This window comes from Camelus ferus, chromosome 32 (assembly GCF_009834535.1).
Source record: "Camelus ferus isolate YT-003-E chromosome 32, BCGSAC_Cfer_1.0, whole genome shotgun sequence".
In the NCBI taxonomy this organism is placed as follows: Eukaryota; Metazoa; Chordata; class Mammalia; order Artiodactyla; family Camelidae; genus Camelus; species Camelus ferus.
The window spans coordinates 1567982-1588490 of NC_045727.1; the positions used below are offsets into that span (position 1 = coordinate 1567982).

The 20509-nt window shown below is 52.9% G+C and overlaps 1 protein-coding gene across 4 annotated transcripts; it reads right to left on the bottom strand.

Moving 5' to 3' along the window:
• Positions 1-1466: 1466 nt before the first annotated feature.
• KMT5A (lysine methyltransferase 5A) lies at positions 1467-19476 on the bottom strand. Of its 4 annotated transcripts, none has more exons than XM_032472196.1 (8): positions 19371-19476; positions 14316-14437; positions 13077-13233; positions 9799-10018; positions 9315-9402; positions 5506-5565; positions 4067-4257; positions 1467-3335 (listed from the first exon to the last, which is right to left on the bottom strand). In XM_032472196.1, exons 1-8 carry the CDS (start codon positions 19378-19380, stop codon positions 3125-3127), a joined length of 1059 nt encoding a protein of 352 aa, XP_032328087.1. In that variant the 5' UTR covers positions 19381-19476; the 3' UTR covers positions 1467-3124. The 4 variants fall into 4 exon arrangements, with proteins under 4 accessions (XP_032328087.1, XP_032328088.1, XP_032328089.1 ...); XM_032472197.1 differs by lacking the exon at positions 19371-19476 and adding an exon at positions 14706-14841; XM_032472198.1 differs by lacking the exon at positions 19371-19476 and adding an exon at positions 14706-14812 and having other exon boundaries at positions 14316-14433.
• Positions 19477-20509: the final 1033 nt, after the last annotated feature.

Below are 20509 nucleotides of genomic sequence, written 5' to 3' on the forward strand. Positions count from 1 at the left end.
CTGCAGCCCTGACTGGGTGCTCCCCTCTTAACAGCAGGAAGCAAGGAGGAAGGTTTCTGCACCTTGGAGGTGAGAGCTGACTTGGGAAGCGGATTCGAGCATCCTGGCTTCACCACAGTTGCTGGGGTGTGGGCATTCAAGTTCAGGAAGATAAGTCCGGGAGCATCTTTCTTGGAGCCAGGACTGGTGTGACCACAGACAGGAGATACAGCCGCTCCTGTGATACGGGCTTTCCTCTCCACACCTAGCACAGGGAGAAACAGGCTGAGAAGCGGGTTTTGAGCCAGGTTTCGGAAGGCGTCAGGAGTGGTCGCTGCAGTAATCATCTTTTAAAAGTGAAGAAATAAATTCAGCAACTAAGTGTCAGAGCTTAAAGGTGCTCATCAGTCCTGGGCCCTTAGAAACAGTGCATGATAGGAAACACTGAAATTTTTCATCCTAACAATAGCTAAACATTGATTACCGAGGATTCTCTCTGTGCAAGCACTTTGCTGTCTTAAATTCATTCAGTCCTCACAGTCACCCTGATACAAGCACCAGTATTTTCTCCACGTCACAGAGGAGGAAAGGGCACACCGGGAGGTGAGGTAACCTGCCTGACGTTACGCAGCTGCTGAGTGGCTGGAAACGGAGGTTCCGTTCCAGGGCTGAGCACTTGGCCACACTGTCCCCTCCAAGGTGAGGATGTAGTAATGTATGACTGAATCCTCAGGAAACCCTGGCAAGGCAGGTGGACAGAGGCTGTTCCCATTCGATGGATAAACTTCAGATGGTAAATGATTTGTTCAGGGTGACAGCTAACAAATGCTTTAAGCTGACGCTGAGAATGGACCTTCTGCCTGTAAACCAAGGACCCTACTCACAGTCCAACCTCCCTCAAGTGCCTGGGGCTGAGGGAACTAACAGCCTATCAAGGGCAGACGGTGTGTGTGCGGCGGGGACCAAGGTCTGGGCTGGACTGGGGGACTTCCAGCACCAGACAGGCGCAGGTGATGACTCTGAGACCCCTCCCTGAGAATCAAGTCTGCTATATTAGACACAATAAAAATGACAATTACAGGGGGCAGGATATAACTCAAGTGGTAGAGCACATGCCTATCATGCCTGAGGTCCTGGGTTCAATCCCCAGTATCTCCACTGAAAAATCAAATAAGTAAACCTAATTACCTCCCCCCTGCAAAAAAACAAAAAAAAAAAAAAAAAGGAAAGAAAAATGACAATTACAGCAGCTAAAATTTACGCTATGTGTCAGGCGCTGTTCTAGCGGGGGGAACGTGCCTAACTTTTAATCCCCACAAGCAACCTCTGACCCCCATTATACAAATGAAGAAACTGTCCCCTAGGAAGACATTCAGCAAAACTCACACTGGTGTGTGGCCCTTCTGTAAAATAAAGAAAACAGAAAACCCAACCTTACTTTTTTCTACCTCTGCCCTGTAAAAAAAAAAACCAGAATGACACAGGTAGCCTCGCCTGGCAATAAATATTTTAATTTTTGTTTCATTTTTATGATGACAAATAATTTTCAAGTTTATTTCCTTTTTTTTTTTTTTTTCTTTTAAATACAAAGCTAAACCACAAACAGGTACAACCAAGACATTTTTATCTCACATTTACACACTCCCATCGGATCCTCCTCCAATTCGCTGACCGCTGACCAGGCAAGTGCGGGTTGGGGGAAGACTTTCTTAGGTAGCACCGTCGTGAGGCCGGGGTTGAGGGCATCAAAGTTGAGGACAGGCTCTCATACCTGTCTCCATTCACATTTACCTGGGAGCAGGGGGGCCGGGAGACCCCAGGTCACGGCTCCAGAGCCCCGGCCCCTAAACTACAGGTTAACAGAAAGCGGGAATCGGTCCCCCTTGGGGAGGAAGCTACCTGCTCTTCCTGTCACAGTCAAGGTGAAAACTTTACCCTCAGCCATGATCCCTGGGCCGCTGGCCTGCCCGCTCCCCTGCACCCCAGCAGCTGGGGTGGGGGGCCCTGCATTTCAGGGCATGTAGCTCACCCTTCAGTTCACGGCTGCATTTTCACAGGAAGGACACCAGGTGGTCTGACAAACAAAAGCCTTGACAGCAGGTCTGGAACTTTCAACCCAGCAGAATCAGGGTTGAGGTTGGGGGGGGATTGGGTAAGTAATTTCTGGTCCCACTACAAAACTTTATTTTTGATTAGAATAGTGTACCATCTCAAATCTCTTCTACAGAAACAAAACCAAGGAAAAAAGAAAAAAAAAATTAAAAAAAAACCCCAAACAAAAACGCAGCCACTTCACTCACTTCAAGACCTATATACACGTTAAGTTGTCTTCTGTGGTTTTTTTTTTTGTCTTTTTGCTTTTTGATTTTTATTACTTTTTAAAATAAAACTCAGTGTTCACATTTCTATAAAGAAATTAACCCAGTTTCGGGAAACCCTGTCCCGGCAGGGCCAGGTAAGCGATGCTTTTCCCTGCCCACATCTGCTTTGATTCCCCGCCCTGATGCTGCGAGGTGCCCAGAAAAGCGGCAGCCCGTGGAAGAGTGTTCTAGGCCCGGCCCGTGAGCCGCCGGGTCAGTGAGCTTTCGAGAAAGCAGAGGGGAAGACTATCTTACTGTGAAACCTTTTTTTAAAAAATATTCATACACTTCAATGTGCGCCTGTCGAGATGTCAGGAAACAAGAGCTTGGGAACATCCCAGCCAGGCCATGGCGAGGCGGCGTCTTCCTCACGCCCGCCTGCACTGGGACGTCGGGGGTGCGCGGGGGTGGGGGACAGTCCTGGCTCTTGGGTTGGAGGCAGGAGCATTGCCCGGCTTCCTAGTTCATGTTCGACTCTTTCCTCTAAAACCTGTGCCGAGTCTTTGACTGCACGGGAAGCACAAACGCTTGACTTGTATGCAAAAAAGGTACAAAAACAACTAGAATATAAAAGTTTTGGTAATATAAGGCCATCTGTTCAAGTCCACCTTGGAAACCTGTAACAGATATTTAAATACTACAGTGAAAAGGCATCTTAATATACTTTTTAAAAACATCTGAAGTAATTTGCTAAGATTAAGTGTGTAAAAAAAAAAAATCAATTCCCTTTGAGGGCACTTTGTCCATTGAAGAAGGGAGGCGGGGAGGGGAACGGGGCCGCTGGGCTAATGCTTCAGCCAGGGGTAGGCTTCGATGGAAGCCCTGCTGCGGTCCCCGTAGTCGTACAGGAGCTCCTCCCCGGCCTCGATGTCGCGGGAGGCGATGAGGATGAGGTGAGGCACGCCGCCGATGTCGTGCAGCTTGGTCTGGCAGTTCCCGCATTTACTGTGATTGATCAGCCTCCCCAGGCGGTTTGTCTCTCTAGTCGCATCCACGCTGGCGGGGAGGGAGGGAGGGAGGGAGACGGAGGGTTAAATTGATAAAAAAGCTTTTGAACCTAGCCAGAGTCTCGCTTGCTCTCCACTCTGGGGTGATGGTGATTTACAGCCCCGTCTCTGGGAGAGCAATTCGACTCGAAAAAATATCTTTAGGAGTCTGCGGAGGCGCTGAGTGGGGTGTCTGAGGCGGGGGCGGCTGCAGAGGGGAACGCAAAAGGCTCTTTGTGGCGGCACGGGAGGCAACTGTGGAGTTGTGTGTAATAAACAAATGAACAAAAATCAACCGTGCTGATACTGGGGGAGGCTGTGCGGGGACAGGTGGGAACTCTGTACTTTCCACTCAGTTTTGCTGGGAACCTAAAACTGTTCTGAAAAATACAGTCTATTAAAAGAACAATCAATGACACTGCCACATGGAGAACAGAAAAGTCAGTGATTCCCAGAGCTGCTGTGGCCAAGTGCCCGGAGAGGGAGCGGCCACGTGAGCCCCCCACGCAGGCTTTTACATGACTGGTCCACCTCTTGTCCGACGAGGTGGCATCCTGGACCGCTCCGATCCCCAAAGTAAAAATAGGAAGCGGGGAGAGCTACATCACAGCTTTGAAAACTGGTTAGGTAGCAAGAACTACACAAGAAGCGGGAGTGGCAGAGCCAGGATGCCCTCGGGGGCTCTCTGGCTGGACCTACACCAGGCTGGGGAAACGCCACTCGGAGCACTAGCAGGCTTACCAGTAGGTTTTGCTCAGATACTGAAAATAGTACATGTAGCAGCCTGTGGAGGGGTCTTGTGCGTACAGAGCCTCCCGCTTCTTGGCGTCGGTGATCTCAATGAGGTCCCCGTGGTATTCCACCACAAACTCGCCCCGGGAGAACTGCTTGGTGGCAATCACGCCCCTGCCTTTGCCATCGATGAGGTCAATCTGTTGGGAGGCGCCGAGACAGAGCGTTGGTTCATAATAGCAACAAATGCCGCCGAGCATGGCCAGCTGCCAGGGTGCCAGAGGCCTGCACTGCGTTCCTTAAACAGCTTTAGTGAGGTAGGCCATAAAATTCACTCATTTAACACGTACAGTTCGATGGGGATGATTAAATGCACCCAGCCGTGCGGCTATTGCCACATACCATCACCCCAAGGGGCTTCCCTTGTGCCCATCTGCAGAGCGCTGTTACCCTGGGTCCTCTTGCGATCTGCTACCTGGCTGCCGTCCCCCCCATTTTGCAGATGAGAAAATGGGCTTAGAGAGCTTCCACGCAGGTAGGGAGTGACGCAGCACAAGCTCTGACCCCATCTCAGCCCCTCTAGGGGAGCAGCAGGACCCAGTGTTCCGAGTCTCTCCATTACTCCATCACTGACCTCCCGGGTTTCTCCTCACTCCATTATAAGTGGAGATTGGTGGGGGATGATTGCTTGAGAGGCCCAGACTTAAACTCAGATCCCTCTAGATGGCTGGTGGAAGCTGAGATTTCCAACTCAGGGCCCCAAGCCAGATCGACCCGGCCACCGCTGCGCAGTGACTCCGCCTCATCCACCCAATGTGTCCAAAATATACCAAGAGGAAAGCAAATCTCCTGGGCAGGGCCATTTCCCAGCAAAGCAGTTTAGAAAAAAATTATCTTTATCCTTTTAAAAGTTTCCCCAGGCCTCATGCTAAATGAAAGAAGCCAGATACAACAGGCTTCACATTCTCTGACGCCATGTATATGAAATGCCCAGAACAGGCAAATCCAGAGACAGAAGGGAGACGGGTGGCTGTCAGGCGCTGGGGGACGGGAATGAGAGTGACTGTGCTCTCACCGGGCTTCTGCTTGGGAGGACGAAGAAGTTCTGAAACTAGACAGAAATGATGCTTGTACCACACTGTGAATGTAGAGTGTACTTAATGCCGCTGAACTGAATACTTAACAAATGGTTACAGTGATCAATTTTATGTCATACGTATTTCATCATAATTTTTTAGAAGCTTCCTCAGGATAACATCTGACATACAAAGCCCGCTCTATGTCCTTCGTGAGGCATTCCCTTAACGACAGTTTGAGCGTCTGGCCTCTGACAACCTGAAGCAGCCTGCCTAGTCACAGTGACCGTCAGAGGGTTAAAGCAGCACGAGGGAAGGTGTGACCTCACGGCCTGCGCCTCCCTGCAGCCGGCCCTGCTGCCCCATAATTACCTTCATTCCTTCTTCCTTCCCGCTTTCAATCAGTTCATCTATTCTTTTCCTTTCTTCAGACTGGGTGGGGAAGAAAGAAGAAACAAGAGCATCAGCATCCTCCGCTGGCCTGTTCCTATAGCCCTCGCTCTCCGGGCTGCCCAGTTGTCCTCTGTGGCATCAGTCCCCAAAGATGCCTAGGCTCCCCAGATCCCATCCTCCCCTCATTGCCCATCTAGGGGGACAGCTCATTGCCTGGGGCTCAACTGGACCAGGAGGGAGACAGAGGTGGCCCAAGGGCAGAAGCAGGCTTGTTGCTGTGTTCTGTATGGCCCATGCAGTGTTTTAAAAAAACATCTGAATCACTGACATCTAAAAACCAGAAATCTGACTTCATATAAAATCAGCTATGGCTGCTCAGAGGCTGTGTCCTTTAGACGGGGCATGTGTGTGCTCCACGTCCCTCCCATCTGATGGCCCCGGCAGACATCTCTGTTTAGGATCTAAGCTACGTCTCCACGGAAGCCGCTGCCATGGATGAGGAGAGGGCCTCCCACCCCAGAGTCAACAATGCCAGGAACAGAGAAGCTGTAAAGGAGTGGACACTCTTCTGGGGCCACTCCCCCCTGTTACCATGCCCACCCCTGCCTTGGGACACCAGGGAACCAACAAGAGCTAAACAAAAACAGACAGGAACCAGGCATGACTCACCAGCGCGGACCCTCACCAAGTAGGACGGCACATATGGGAGTGGCTGGAACAGCAGAGCCCCCTCCCCCACATACACACACACAGAGGTCCACCAGACAGTCTCAAATCCCAGTCCACTCCTCTCCATTTCTATCGCGGCCCCCTAGCCAAGCCACGCCTGTGCTTGCCCGGACACCTGCAACAGCCGCCTTGCTGGTATTCTGGCTTTTGACCATCAACCCTCTCCACTCCTGCCCCATTCTCTGCAGAGCAGCCAGAGGGGTCTTTTAAAAACGTAACGCAAATGAGATTGTATCTTTTTGCTTGGCCCACACTGGCTGGCTTTTACAGAGGCCAGGCTTGTAGGAACCTCAGGGCCTTTGCACTTGCCATTCCATTGCCTGGTATACCCTTTCCCTAATCCATTTGCCTGGCTTGCTTCCTCCCTTCCTTCCAAGCTCTGCTCAAAAGGTACCTCCTCGGAGAAACTTCCCTACTGTGGCTAAACTACCTACCTACTGATTTATTAACCAGTGTCAGAGTGCTAGCCAAAATTATCTTGCTTTTCCATTGTTGTTATTGTTGTTAATTGCTCCCCAATTAAATATACACTCCATGAGTTCAAGGGCCTGATCTTGCTCACGGTGGAGTCTCCTGGCCTAGAACGGTACCTGGCGATCATAAGCCCTCAAAGCAATGACACCGAGCGCACAACCACCTTGTTGAATAGTTAATTAGTTACAAGCGTGCCAAGACCAGCGAGCAGAAGTAAATGGGAGTCATCATGGGAAAGTGGGATAGGCGACGGGGGATTTTCCTGCTGTGACGGAACAGGGCAGAGATGAGCTGAGGAGAGTAGGGGCCGGGCCAGATGCCCTGAATATGAAGCCCTAGTCTGGGTTTCGCTCTGGAGTCTCAGGGGTTTGGGGCACGCAAACAACCAGCTCCGAGCTTCCTAAAGAGTTCCGGCAGCAGCCCACAGCAGGGGTGTGGGCAGGGGTGTGGGCAAGGGCTGTCTAGGGCCTGAGTGGGAAGGGAGCAAGGCCTGCATGAGGGGGAGGGCCTGCCAACAGGAAGGAGGGAGGGATGCAGGAACTCCCGAGCTGGAATCAGCAGGCTGCCCTGCACATCAGGCCAGGGCTGGGCTGGGGATGACGAGGCCAGGGCACTGCCAACAATGCAGTCCCTGCCCCTGTGCGGGCTGTCACTCCACCCACAGCCAAGCCAACCAGCGAAGGGGCCCCCATGGCAAAGAAATGAGGGGTACAGGGCATCTCTCCAAGGCCCAGTTTCCACCCTTCTGTCCTGGCCCTGACCCTGCCCTGGGCCCGGCCCCGCCCGCTCTGTCTTTGGCCATGGCAAGGTGTCTGCAGGGCTCTTTATTTGTTCCACCCCAGATACCCACATCCTCCTCTTACGCCCCGCCTGCCTGGGCCTCGGTTTTGGCCAGCCCAGGAGGGCAGTCAGGTCAGGCCTGACCTCCCCCTCAGATGAGGCCCAGCTGCCCCGCCCCAGGGCTTCACCTCCGCCACCAAGAGAAGGCACCGCCCTGCCAGCCACAGCCCCACCACCCCGGCCAACAGCCGCCTGGCTGTCCTGGCCTGCGACCACCTGGCCATGGTGCTCACTGAGCAGAGCCAACACAAACTGTGAAAGGCAAGCATGGCGCTCCCCGGCCTCTGGCTCGGCATCCAGTGACAGGGCGAGCTTTATTGTGCCTGCAGACCCAGCTCTGGGGACCTAGTGCCTGCTCCCTTCTCCCCATCTGCTGCAAGATTCAGTAGACCTGTGTCATGTCCCACTGCAGCCTTCACTCCTCCAAACAGAAAGGTCCTTGGTTTTTTTTTTTAAATTAAAAAGGCAAACTCAGCTGACCCCACCCTGCAGCCCACGGTGGCCCTGGGTGGACCCCAGGCTCCCTGTGTGGGCAGCGGCCAGGCGGTGTCCCGGCTTCGGGCACCGCCTCGCCCTCTGCAGTGCTAAGTGACCGAGCACAGCCTCCACTGCAGGCGAACATTCTGTAACAGCTTGTTCTTGGCTGAAAGACACTGCCTTTCTAAGGAAATAAAGCCAAAGCTCCTCTCTAGGGGGAAAATGGACCCCCTTTTTTAGTTTTTTTAAATGAAGCCCTGGCAAGTCAAAGAAAAAGTGAGAAAGAGAGCGATCACCACATGTACAGCCACAGAGCTGACATCACAATGCTGAAAGAGTCTGTGTGGGTTGAAATGCTAACTAACACCCACAAGGCCAGGTCCCCCCCGTCTCTGTGGGGGTGGCAATCCTGAGCACGACTCCCAGGCTTCGAGGCTGCCCTGCCAGCCCAGATGCCCGGGTGGGAGGGCGAGCGGAGCAGCCGGTGGGCTGCAGGGCCAGGCCACTCCCGGGGTTCCTGCACAGGGAGGCAGCAGCCACACCTCACTGCATCAAATATTGACTGACTGCCGCAGAGCTCAGCACTTGGCAAACACAGTGGGCGGGGCCTCGCAGCCCAGCTGGCCTTCCTGCCTGGTTCTCACATGTTCCCAGGGCCAGGGCCGGGGGGAAAAAGAGCAGAGAGGAGCCTCGGAAAGGACAATACCCTGGGAGACAAAGGTGATGACAAGAGTTAACTGGTGCCCACTGGCTCAGTTCTAGAGTTCCATGTGCATTAACAGATTTAATCCTCCGGACAAGCCCATGTGTTTATTATCCCATCTTACAGACAGGACAGCAAGGCACAGAATGGTGAAGTAACTGGCCCAAGGTCATCTAACCAGTGAGTAGTTCCCAAGTCACTGCTCTTCACCTCAAGACACAGAAACTTCTGGACAAAGAAGCCTCTGGCAGAACACGCAGCCTGGCACACCACGCTCCAATGGCCCTGCAACAAGTCCTGGAAAAGCCCCCTTTGTGGTGACCCCTGACTTCCCACCCCATGTCCCACAAGCGACAAGGCTCCTTCAGAGAAGCATCTCAACCAAGCCTCAAGGTGACTTAGCATGTGATGATGACCCCACGAGACGGAGGAGAACACCAAGGCCACAGAGGCCAAGAAACCTGTCCTAAGATGATACAAAGACAGCTCCAGCCGTGCGCACCACGCGCTGCCCCCTGGGCCGCCCTGCCCTCCAGGAGCCGGAAGCAGAACCACGTGACTCTACCTGCAGCTCAGCTTTGCTCTTCCTGGAGCTCCTTCGCACTGGATAGAAATCTGTGAGTTTGCGATTCTGTTGCGTTTTTCCTTGAGCTCTGGGGTGGGAAAGGAAGAGGAGGAAGCAAGTCTTAGCACTGAGACCACATTCACATCCAGGAAGCACACAACCCCTTAGGAAGGGGACTCCTTGGAAACGATGTCACTTAAACACCTTTGTCCACTGTGGCCTGGGGTCACTTAGGCTCACCTGCCCACGGGGGCCTCCGAGTGTCAAAGACAGGCTGCCTACTCTCGGCAGGGACGGGGCTCTTGAGCTCTGGACCCCGCCAGACCAAGATGCTGACAGACAGTAGTGCCCCTGGTGGGAACTCAGAAGTCTGAGCCCTACTGCGAGAGGGGCTGAGACAGTGGACGGCTTCCCCCCTGGCTGGCACTGGCATCAGGACCAGGCCGCCCTGCGTTAGCGTGGGGGAGCCCCAGGGGGCACTTACTTTTTCCTGGGTGTCTGTTTGCCCCTGACAGGCTTTTTCAGGGCTTGCTTGGCGGCGGCTGCATTGGGAGAATCACAAGACGAGGTTGGGGTTTTGGGAGGTTCTGCAGCTTCAGATTTTTGGTTTGGAAAAGGTGCCAGGGGACCCCTCCTGGCGTCTTTGATCTTGTGTTCATCGGCCTTCATGGTGCTTCGCATGGCGTTCCCAGAGTTTCTTTTCTCTGTGGGCAGAGGATGGAGAGAGACAGGCTTATTCCAGACTCTCTGTCTCCCGCTTCCTAGCCCTCAGCTGTATTCTAAGAAGGCCACCGGTGTGTGGGGCAGCAGTGCCCTTGGGCTGTTAAGCCTGGTGTCCACTGACAGGTGTCTTGGGAAAAGCACATGGCTTTACTTTTTGATCCAGACACCAGGCAGAGCTCTTGGTCTTCCACATTTTTTTTTCCCTTCAGCTTTGTTGAAGTATAACTGATAAATAAAATTATAAGATACTTGAAATGTTACACCATGATGAGTTGACATACACATTATGAAAGGATTCCTCCCACCATATTAATCAACTCATGAGGTCTTCTGCATCTTGGGGGGACGAGCCCTTCAAGCAGAAGCACCACGGCCCACAACACTGGCAAGAGGGCTCCATCAGTGGCTTCTCGGGAAGTGGGCTGCAGACCCCAGAATAAAAAGCTAGATTCCTAAAGAGCTGGGCCAGCGTTGGTGGACAGGAGTAAGGCAATAAAACAGAACCTCTCTCCCAGTAAAGACTGCTTCCCCAAGAGCTGCCTGGCATGATTCATTTCAGACTCTTTTTAAAAAAATTCCCTCTTGTAATGGTTGAAGCCCGGTGTTCATCGGGGTCCTCAGCATGGTGCCCCGACAGCCGTCAGTATGTTGCGAGGGATGTCGCAAGTGACTTGTTACTAAAAGTAACTGCGGAGCGCTAGTGTTGAACTATTTTTTTCCAGAAAATAATTTACTTTTTAAAAATAAGTAAACAAGGGGAGGGTATAGCTTAGTGGTAGAATGCGTCCTGAGCATGCACGAGGTCCTGGCCTCAGTTTCCAGTACCTCCATTAAAAAAATAATAAATAAATCCAATTACTTTCCCCCACCCCAAAAAATAAATAAATAATAAAAAGAAGTAAATAATACATTGCTGGTGGGAATGTAAAATGGTGCACGTTGGAAAAGACTTTGGCAGTTCTTTAAAATGTTAAACACAGAGTTACCATGTGACCCAGCAATTCTAATCCTAAGCTTCTAGTAAGAGAACTAAGAACACACGTCTACACAAAATACCGGTATACAGACATCTGTAGCAGCTTATTAGTAACAAGCAAAAAAATGGAAACCCAAACATCCATCAGCTGATGAATGGGTAAATGAAATGTGGTCTATCCACAAGATGGAATATTACTCAGCCACAGAAAGGAACGAAGCACTGATACATGCTACAACATGCATGAACCCTGAAAACATTATAATGCCAACACATTATAAGGCCGGACACAAAGGTCACATACAGTATGATTCTGTTTGTATGCAATGTCCGGAATAGGCAAATCCATAGAGATGGAAAATAGATTAGTGGTTGCCTGGGGCTGGAGGGAAAAGGAGGAATGGGGAATGATTGTGAATAGATAAAGGGTTTCTTTTTGGGGTGATGAAAATGTACTAGAATTTGACACAACAGAGGTGATGGTTGCACATATCTGTGAATATGCATTGAACTGTACCCTTTAAAATGGTGACTTTCAGGGTATCAGAATTATATCTCAATAGACAGAAGAGGAAAATAAACATGTCAGCACCCATCCAGAGCACTCTCACTCCCTTACATGCCTTCCTGAGTGGAATGAGAGAGAGTTAAGGCCGAGACGTCGGCATGACCCTAGGAGTGGGTGGGGTTCGGTGCTCGTGGACGTCAGCTGTCACGTCAGTCTGCGTCAAGGCAGGAAAAAGGTAGAGAGTCACGGACAAGAGCCTGGCCCCTGGGGTCTCCTCCAATGTACATCCAGCCTCCAATTCTAATTTTCGCCATTTAGTGAAACCACGAGTCAAACAACCTAGCTTGTGTACTATGTTATGATTTAGGACAATCTATGTTCTGCCCAGTTCTAGAAGGGATAGGAGACTGGCTAACCACCTTCAGGAGAGAGCTCCTCCCCCAGTCCCAGTGTGGTGAGTGCTACCCTGCATAGAGATGCAGGGGGGAGCAGGCGCGATGTTTGCGGTCCAGTGGGGGAAAGGGCTGAGTATGCAGCCTTCACAAAGTCTTTCTGCACTCATGCTTTACCTGGTCTTCAGAACAGCCCTGTAACATAAGACTCCCTTCTCTCCCACTGTACAGACGAGAGAACTGAGGCTCAAAAAGAGTAGCAAACTACCCTCGCCCCTTCCTTTTATCAGTGGCAGAACCAGGATTAGAACCTAAGTCATCTGAAATAACATCACCCCAGGCACCAGGGGAATCAAGCCCAGGGCTGGCTCCAGCCCCTGGTTCTCCGTTCTGGCCCCAGAGGCTGAGCTACACCATCCCTTGTGGCACTTTGTTAATGAATACAAAGCTTCCTTGTATGGAGCTGCTGGTAGCCAGAGTTCTGCTTCTTTAAGGCAAGTGTTAATTAGAAGGGAGCACAGTGAATTGGGGAAAGCTCATGCACCCCCCACTGCCCCTTTAAAATGGAATATTCGGATTAGAGCAAGATTTCTAAGAGGTTTCAGCATGTTTTACAGGGCCAGACAGAATTTTCAGTAACCATATATTTTCTTGCTCCATAGTTTAACTCCAAATCTCATTCCAGAGGATGCTGCTTCAGAGAGTAGCACGGAACACTTGAGTGGAAAGAAAATTTAGGACGGAAGTCAAGGCCATCTCGTAAATGGGAAGGAAGTCAGTTCCTTGGGTTCACACGACTCCGCCGGAGTGCAAGGGCCTGGTCTGGACAACCCAGACTCATAATTTCTGCGCTTTTAGCACTTGTGAATCCCTTTAACTGCAGGTCAGGTGCTGCATTTTTGCAGCCTGGCAACTAATCAAGCCTGAAGGACATGCTAATGCTTGTGAAAGCAGGGAGAACCAGTTAGACCAACAGGGCACATGCCCTGGAAAAGGCCACCCTTTCCCCTGTGTCTGTGTTTCTCAACAGCAAGACAGAACATGGTTCAAACCTTTCAAACTCTGGCGTGAGAGGGCTGGATAAAAACTTAACATACATGCATCATTATGCAGGATGCAACCCAATCAGCCATGGTCAGAACAAGGCCGTGTCACAGGCTTACCGTCGCGTTTCCTGTAGATGCCGGATAATGGCTTCCCCTGGCATTTGACCTCGTGATGTGCAACTGAGTTCTCTTCCTGAAGGGGGGAACGCATTCCAGAGCATTTGTTCGGGCTCATGTAGGTATAGATCTTTGATTGCCCGGTAAACACGTTCTCCTAAAACGACAAACGCATATTCTGAAAGAGGCTTCAAAAAGAAGATCTCACAGCATTTAAGCAAAGAAGGGGCAATCAGGAAACAATCCACAAAAAAACAGACAACGTCGCTCAAAAACTGGGCTACCAGGGGAAGCCAGGCCCAGTAGAGCAGTGGAGGGTCTAGAATCCCCCTGGTCCAAGTCGGTCTCTAATTCCAGTCGCTGAGGCGGGGCGTCTGGCCAGGGGGAGAACCAGTTGTCCACAAAGGTCTATATACGAAGGAGGCAACCCACCAGTCTCCGGGAGGTCAGAACAAGCAGGGTAAACAAGGCTGGGATCTGAAGGGTTGGCCTCTGCGCAGGAGCTGACTGCCCTGGCAGGAGTTTCTAGCACAGAGACAGGTCTCAGAGAACCTGACTGACCACTTCTTGGTGGTGAGATCAGCTGGTAGGACTTGCCATTACTGCCCCAGCCTTCTGTGTGCCCAAGCCAGGCCCCACTTAAATCCTCCCAGGGCCGCGGACTGGACTGTGGTTTTGATAATTCTCGCCGGCTAACTGGGGACTGCAGAGCTAGTGAAAGCAACGCCAAGGGCCAGCGCGTTGAGGGCGGTCGCTATTGCGGTGGGCAGGCAGGTGGGGCGGTACAGGTCACTGCCGGTGTCTCTGGGTGTGGGGCCTCTCCTCTGAGTAAGTGCAGACCGGAGGAGGGCTTTCTCAGAAACACTGCTGGGCCTTTCTGCCTGGTGAGCCATTGAACACCAAGTCAGCAAGACCCGTGACCTCCCTGAGGGCCCCGGGCAGGCCCCGCACACTCTGGGAAGGCAGCCACCGGGGTGGCTGGGTCTCGGGGCATGGAAATGCCATAAAGACACAAACTTTTCCGAGGTCGAACATTGCCAGGGTCATGGCGGAGCGAGTGTGGACGCCACTCCCAGGCAGGCAGCAGAAAAGGAAGCTGCCCGGCCGGGCGCCCCGCCCGCACCCCCGCCCCAGGGCCGCGGGCGCGCCCACGTGCTCTCGGAGCCGGGCCGGCGGGGGCGCCCGGCCGCAAGGCCCCTCGGGGAGCGCCGAGCGAGTGCGGGGAGGGTGCCTGCTTACCCCGTTGGTGCGGGGCCTCCCCGGGCCCCTCCGCTCCACCATCTCCGGGCCCGGGGCCGTCGCTGCCACCGCCGCCGCCGCCGCCGCCGCCTCCACCGCGCGGGGCTTGGACATCTTCCTGCCTGGAGAGGGGGACCCGGGGGAAGCGGGGGAGGGGGCGCTCAGGGCGCGGCGGGGCGGGGAGCGGGGCCGCCCGGGCCGGGCGCCGCGGTGGCGCCTCCCGCCGCAGCCATGTTCCGAGGGCCCGGCGGCGGTGGGCCGCCCGCGCCGCCGGGAGGCCGGGGCCGGCCGGCCAGGCCGGGCCGGGGCCCGCGTCGCCCTCCCGCCGCCCGGCCCGGCCGGGCCCCGCGCGCCGCCCGCCCCCCGCGCGGCCGGGCCCGACACACCCACCTGCAGCCCGGCCAGGCCCATGGCGGCGCGCCCCGCGCCCTCGCCGTCGCGGCCCGGCCACCACTGCTGCCGCTGCCGCTGCTGCTGCTGCTGCCGCCGCCACCAGCGCCGCCGCGGCGCCCCGGGGAAGGGCCGGCGGCGCCCCACGGCGCCCCCTTCCCCCATGGCCTGCGAGGCTGGGCCCGGCACCGCGCGCCGCGGCAGCCCCGGCCGGCCCGGGACCGAGGACGCAGGGAGGGAGGCGCTGGCGGCGCGTCCTCCGCGGCCCGCCCGCTCGCCACCGCCGCCGCCGCCCACCGTCCGCTCCCGGCCGGGGAGGGGGGCTGGCAGGGGCGGCGCTGCGAGGCTCCTCCGGAGGGAGGGAGGGAGGGAGGGAGGGAGCGAGGGAGGGCGGGCCCCGCGGTCGCGACGAATCCCGACTCGGGCGCGCCCCCTCGCGCGCGTCCTCAGCCACTCGGGGAGGAAGGGGTGGGAAACATGATAATAACAGCCCGGCTCCTTCCCTTGCAGCTCAACGGATATTTCGGGAGACCTGTCGGTGCCAGGCGCAGTCAGCCGCGGTGAGCGCGACAGGCGAGAGCCCTTCTGTGCGCCGGTGCGCACGGAGCGTCTTCCTGGGCATTTAATCCTCCCCGCAAGCCCCTGGCAGCCAGGTCCTGGGGCAAACCCGTTCACGATGAGGATGCTGAGGCTCCAGGGAGGTGCAGGGGGCTTGCCCAAGGCCACAGAACTAGAAGGTGATCGGGTCAGGTGTGAAACCGAGGCGGTCTGCACTTGACCGGTACAGACCCTGGGGAGATAGAGCCAGGAATTATAATGGTATGTTTACTGGGTGCTTCTCTTGCATACGTTATCTCATTCAGACCTCACAACAGCCCTGTGAAGGTAGACACCATTATTATCTCTTCCACAGACAAGGAAAACAAGGCTGAGAGAAGTGAGGAGCTTGGCCAAGTTCTCAGAACTAGAAATGGATTTCTGGCCAACAGATCCCAGAGCCTACACTCCCAGCCACTACCTTCCGGTTTACAGATGAGGAAATGAATAGGGAGGAGCCAATGGTATCGCAGAAGGGTTTAGCAAGTCACCCAGGTCTCCTTTACCCCAATGAGAAAATGTCCTAGGCAGGCAGGGGTTCCAGGCTCTGTAGTGTCTCCACATAGCTTACTGCCCTGCACCAATGTGCTGTAGCCATTAGGGTTTGAGGGCCAAAGGCCAGAGAGTCCCTGTATTTGTGCAAAGTCATAGATGCAAACAAGACACCTCGGGGCATCTAGCTCTTGCTGCTTGGATTATGGCCTGGGAGGAAAAGATTGGGTATCTCTCCCTGCATCTGCCCCAGAGGTGCTTTGTGACCACAGCCAAGTCCCTTCCCCAGTCTAGGCCTCAGCATCCTCGTGGATAACAACCAAGAACTATGAATGCCATACCCCGCCCAGGGCACCTTCCAACATCCACAGATAAACAAATGGCTGTCACTTTAAGTAGCTGCCTCCCCTTAGAAGGGATAAGACAGTGGATTAAATGGCAAGGCACTGCTCAGGACAATGCCTCCCAAATCAGCTCGTTCTTTAGCATTCTTCAGAGGAGGGCTAGGGAAATTGCCCTCCCCCCATCCCTACCCAACCACTAACTCCAGTAGGGTAGGGCACTCTGCCTGTTTAAATACCCAAGGGGCTATGCAGAGAGTTACAGAGGATTCTAAAGTGACATTGTGACACCCAGGTTGAGCCATTTGAAACAGTGTCTGTTACCTCTGCAGGGTAGAGAAGGTTTGTAGTTTGTTGCCAAACTATCATGGGAATCATGGTTTGGGAGTAGGAAGCAGCTTCTTAGATAGTTATGTCCAATTCTCTACTATTTTAACTCCCCCCACCCCCCACTACACACACATACTTTAGAGCTTTCTCTATTTTAGCCCATAAATGCACGGGATACATTAAAATACAAGTCTAGCACTCATCCCTCTCAATTCTGCAGCTCTAGTACCTAGAAAATGTAGCACAAATCATCCAGTATAAGTTTCAAAACACTTTCTTTTCTCCGTACATGAGGTGTTCATATATATACAACAAATACATATAGCCATCAGCAGACATAAAAACCCTTAATGCTGTCAGGGATCTCACAGAAATAGAATTCAATCACAAGGATACTAATAGCTAACACTTTTGAATGTTTACTGTGTTAGGCCCGATAATAATGCATTATTTACTTTAATCTTCCCAACCATTTATGAGAAGGTACTATTCCTATTTCACAGATGTATAAATTGAGGCTTGGGAAAGATAAATCACTTGCCTAAGGGTTACGAGACTGAAATAGTGAAGAAGCTGGGATCTGAACCCAGTTCTGCTATATGAGGGTACTTTACCAGAAAAAATGTATACTGCTTTCCTCCAACTCAGACACCAAAATACCAATTCAATCATTCAACAAGCATTTACTGACTACCTACTGTGTTCCCAGCCCCATGCTACAGACACAACAGTGAACACAGAGAAAGATGGAGCACGGTGAGGCCAGAGAGGTCAGTAGACCCCTGAAGGCCATGATGAGGGCTGTGGACTTGATCCTAAGAGCAAAGGGGAGGTTCAGGATGGGGGGAGTACTGAAGGCCACATGATTAACATCTGTGTTCTTGGGGACCACTCCAGCTGCTGAGGCATAATAAACTGGAGATGGTAACAATGGAAAGAGGCAGACCAAGTAGGAGGCCATCTGATAGTGGGAGCAGAGATGGAGAAAAGTAGAGAGTGACCTTGCTCAAACCAATACCCTCAAGGCTGTAAATACGTACCAGATTGTAAAACTTCAAAACCAGAGAGGAGTTGCCTGGTATCTGAACATTTTCTTTGTGTGACTCAGCAAGGCTCTCAAAGTGTACTACAAGTTAGGAACAAAGACTGCTTTTCTAGAAGAAAAGACTGACCCTTCATTTGAAGTACTGTAAATGATTCAATATCTACCACGTTAAACGCCCAATTTAATGGTTTGCAAGAATAATGGAGCCTAAGAAATAAATGACTACTCATTTGGGGGTCAAGTGAGTCAGAGAGAATCTCTAACCAGTACGTTTTAAAGGTGATTTGTAAGCCTGTCATGGCAGAAGCTGGGAACACTCATCTTCACTTTGAATAAGTCAAGGGAAGTAGAGTGGAACGAGTAAAGACACAGAATGGCCAGAGTCTGGACAGTGACTTTGGACTTCAGCTTCCACCTCTGAAAAATGGAAAAAAACAGTTCGTAAAGGTTAACTGAGTTAATAAAGTACCTGGCCCTCAGTGGTAATTATTATTTGCCCATATTAAGTATTTAAGTGGTTCAGTAACAAAGTGGTTCATTTTTTCCCCCATAGATTAATTAGAGCAGGCTATTTTTTTTTAATTGACTACTGTTGAAACAGGTAGTTTAAATGATTTTGCTGTGATGGGAAAAATGAGTCAGGGAAGCATAGCTTTATTCAGATTTGTCACAGAAATTACTCAGATATTAGTAAATATACTTTGTGCTGCTTAACAACTTTCCTGAAGGAAAATATTCACCTTAATTTTCTCTGTCGATTGAGTTATGAAGCTCTTTAACTTGAAGTTCACGATGCCTCATTTCTTAATTATAATCTGGGTAAATCTTGTCCCAAAAGACCCTAAAGGGATGCTGGGAGAGTAAATGATGCAACTGGGTGCAGGGGCTGAAAACAAAGAGGTCCAGTAAATACTTGCTGAATGAATCCTTATTCATTATGATCTCTATAGGGAGAATACTGCATTAAGGCAAATCCCTCCCAACATGTAATACCTTGGAATTTTGAGGGAAATGTAAAACCTCAACTTATTTCTTTTAAATAATAATTCTACTCAACCATAACGCTCAAATTTTTGCATTAAGGAGACACAGCGGCTGGAAATGACCAGCGATTGGAGATCACTTTGCCGCATAACGTGGATCTTACTGTTCTGACAGCAAATTAAGTGTGCAAAGAACTTCAGGCAGGGACACCGCCTCCCTCGCTGCTGCACAATCCCACGCAAGCCATTTCCCGTGGGCAGGAGTCCTGATCAGGTGCGGGGCGAAGGATCGCCCTGGGAGGTGCCAGGGGACTCGCCTCACCCCAAAGTGGGCCATGGGGGCCCGTCCCCGCCCCAGCGGCGCAGAGCTGACTCAGGGCGTGGGGAAGGAAAGGAAGGCGCCTGCCGCGGTGTAGACTCCGACGCGCTCCTCACCATGTAGGTTACCGATCTGTGCCCTCGCCTTGGGGTCACCTACTTTCTCAACCAGAGAGAGCTCTAGGCAGGCGAAACCTCGCCCTCTCCCCTATTTGTATCAGTAACAACCATTCCGCGGGGGTGCCCAGCGCTTCAGTTTCCAAACAGCTTTGACATATGGCCCCATTACCTCCGGAGAGGCAGGCCAGCGGGTGCCCACACATGACAGAGGGGAAACCGAGGCAGGTGGGTGGGGGGGCTTCCGGGGGCTTCGGAAGCATGGGGGTGGCCAGGTGGGGAAGGTTCCGCAGCCCCCCCCCCGCTTCCCCCCTTATCCCCGCGCTCAGTCTGAGCAGCCCGCGGGACAGCGCCTCCTCGCTGCCGCTCGCGCCACCTCTGTCCCACCTCCAGCGCGACCCCCGACCCCAGCTGCCCCGGCGCTGGCCACCTGGGCCAATACCTCTAGCCATGGCCCTGCTCTGTCACCGCCTGGGATCTCCCGGGAAACGCAGCTTTCGAAAAAAGTTGCAACAACTGTAGCCAACTGCTCCGCCGGGCCCCGGCTGCTACCCTGATTGGCGCCGCCGCCCGTCTCTCCCCGGGGCGCCCGCCGTGATAGGCGCATTCTGGAGGGAAAGCCCGCCCTTCTCCCCGCCTCCCCGGCGGGGGCGGGGCGAGCGGCCGCACTTTCTACAAACGCTTTCGGGACAGGTCCCAGCGGAGGAGATGGGAGGGGGTTTAAATTTTACCGTCTCTCTGCGTTGATTGGCTGCGCTGGAAGGACACCTTTGCTGCCATTGGGAGGCCCCAAACTCCGCCCTCCCGGTGCTGAAGCTCCGCCTCAGGAAGGTCAGTCACGCGGCTGGAGGCCCGGGCTCAGAGTAGACCTGCTCAGGACTTCCGGTTTTTATCGGGTTTGCCTGGAAGACGACCTTTGACCCCTCGACCTCCCCTTATGGCCTGGGAAGCCCCGCTCTGAGCAGTTTAATATCTGCACCACCTTGACCTTTCCAGGAGTTTAATCCATTCACTCCTAGGTTTGAAAGGTTTATCCAGTCTATTCTTCCAGTATTCGAAACCCGCTGGCACAGCTCCTACCAACTAACTGAGTCAGCCTCCCAGAACTACAAGGATCCTAGCCCAACACACCCACCCATTTTACAGATAGGGAAGCCGAGGACCAGCGGGAACAGGTAACTTACTTGCCGCCCAATGTCACCCAGCAGTTTAATTGCAGGTCCTGGGTCAGTCTTTTGACTGTTAGTCCACTAGAGGGCTACCTTAACCCCAGGGAAACCACTCTGCACCTTTTCCCACCCAGGAGAGCCTCAGTCAGTATGATCCCAGAGAAGCACAGGTGTCATGGGTATTCTTTGCTTTGAACACTGGTAAGCTCTTCCCTTGGGACCCCTCCTGGAGATAGGGGTAGAAGTCACTCATCCATTCTCTCTCTTTGGGCCCCAGGAAGATTTTGGAATCCCCACCATTGCACCAGGAAAGTACGAGAGCAAAACAAGGTGATAATATGTGAAAGCCCAGAAAAAGTAGGAAGTGACACTTTTGTCACTCACTGTGTGCCCTTTGGTATATCATGTCAGC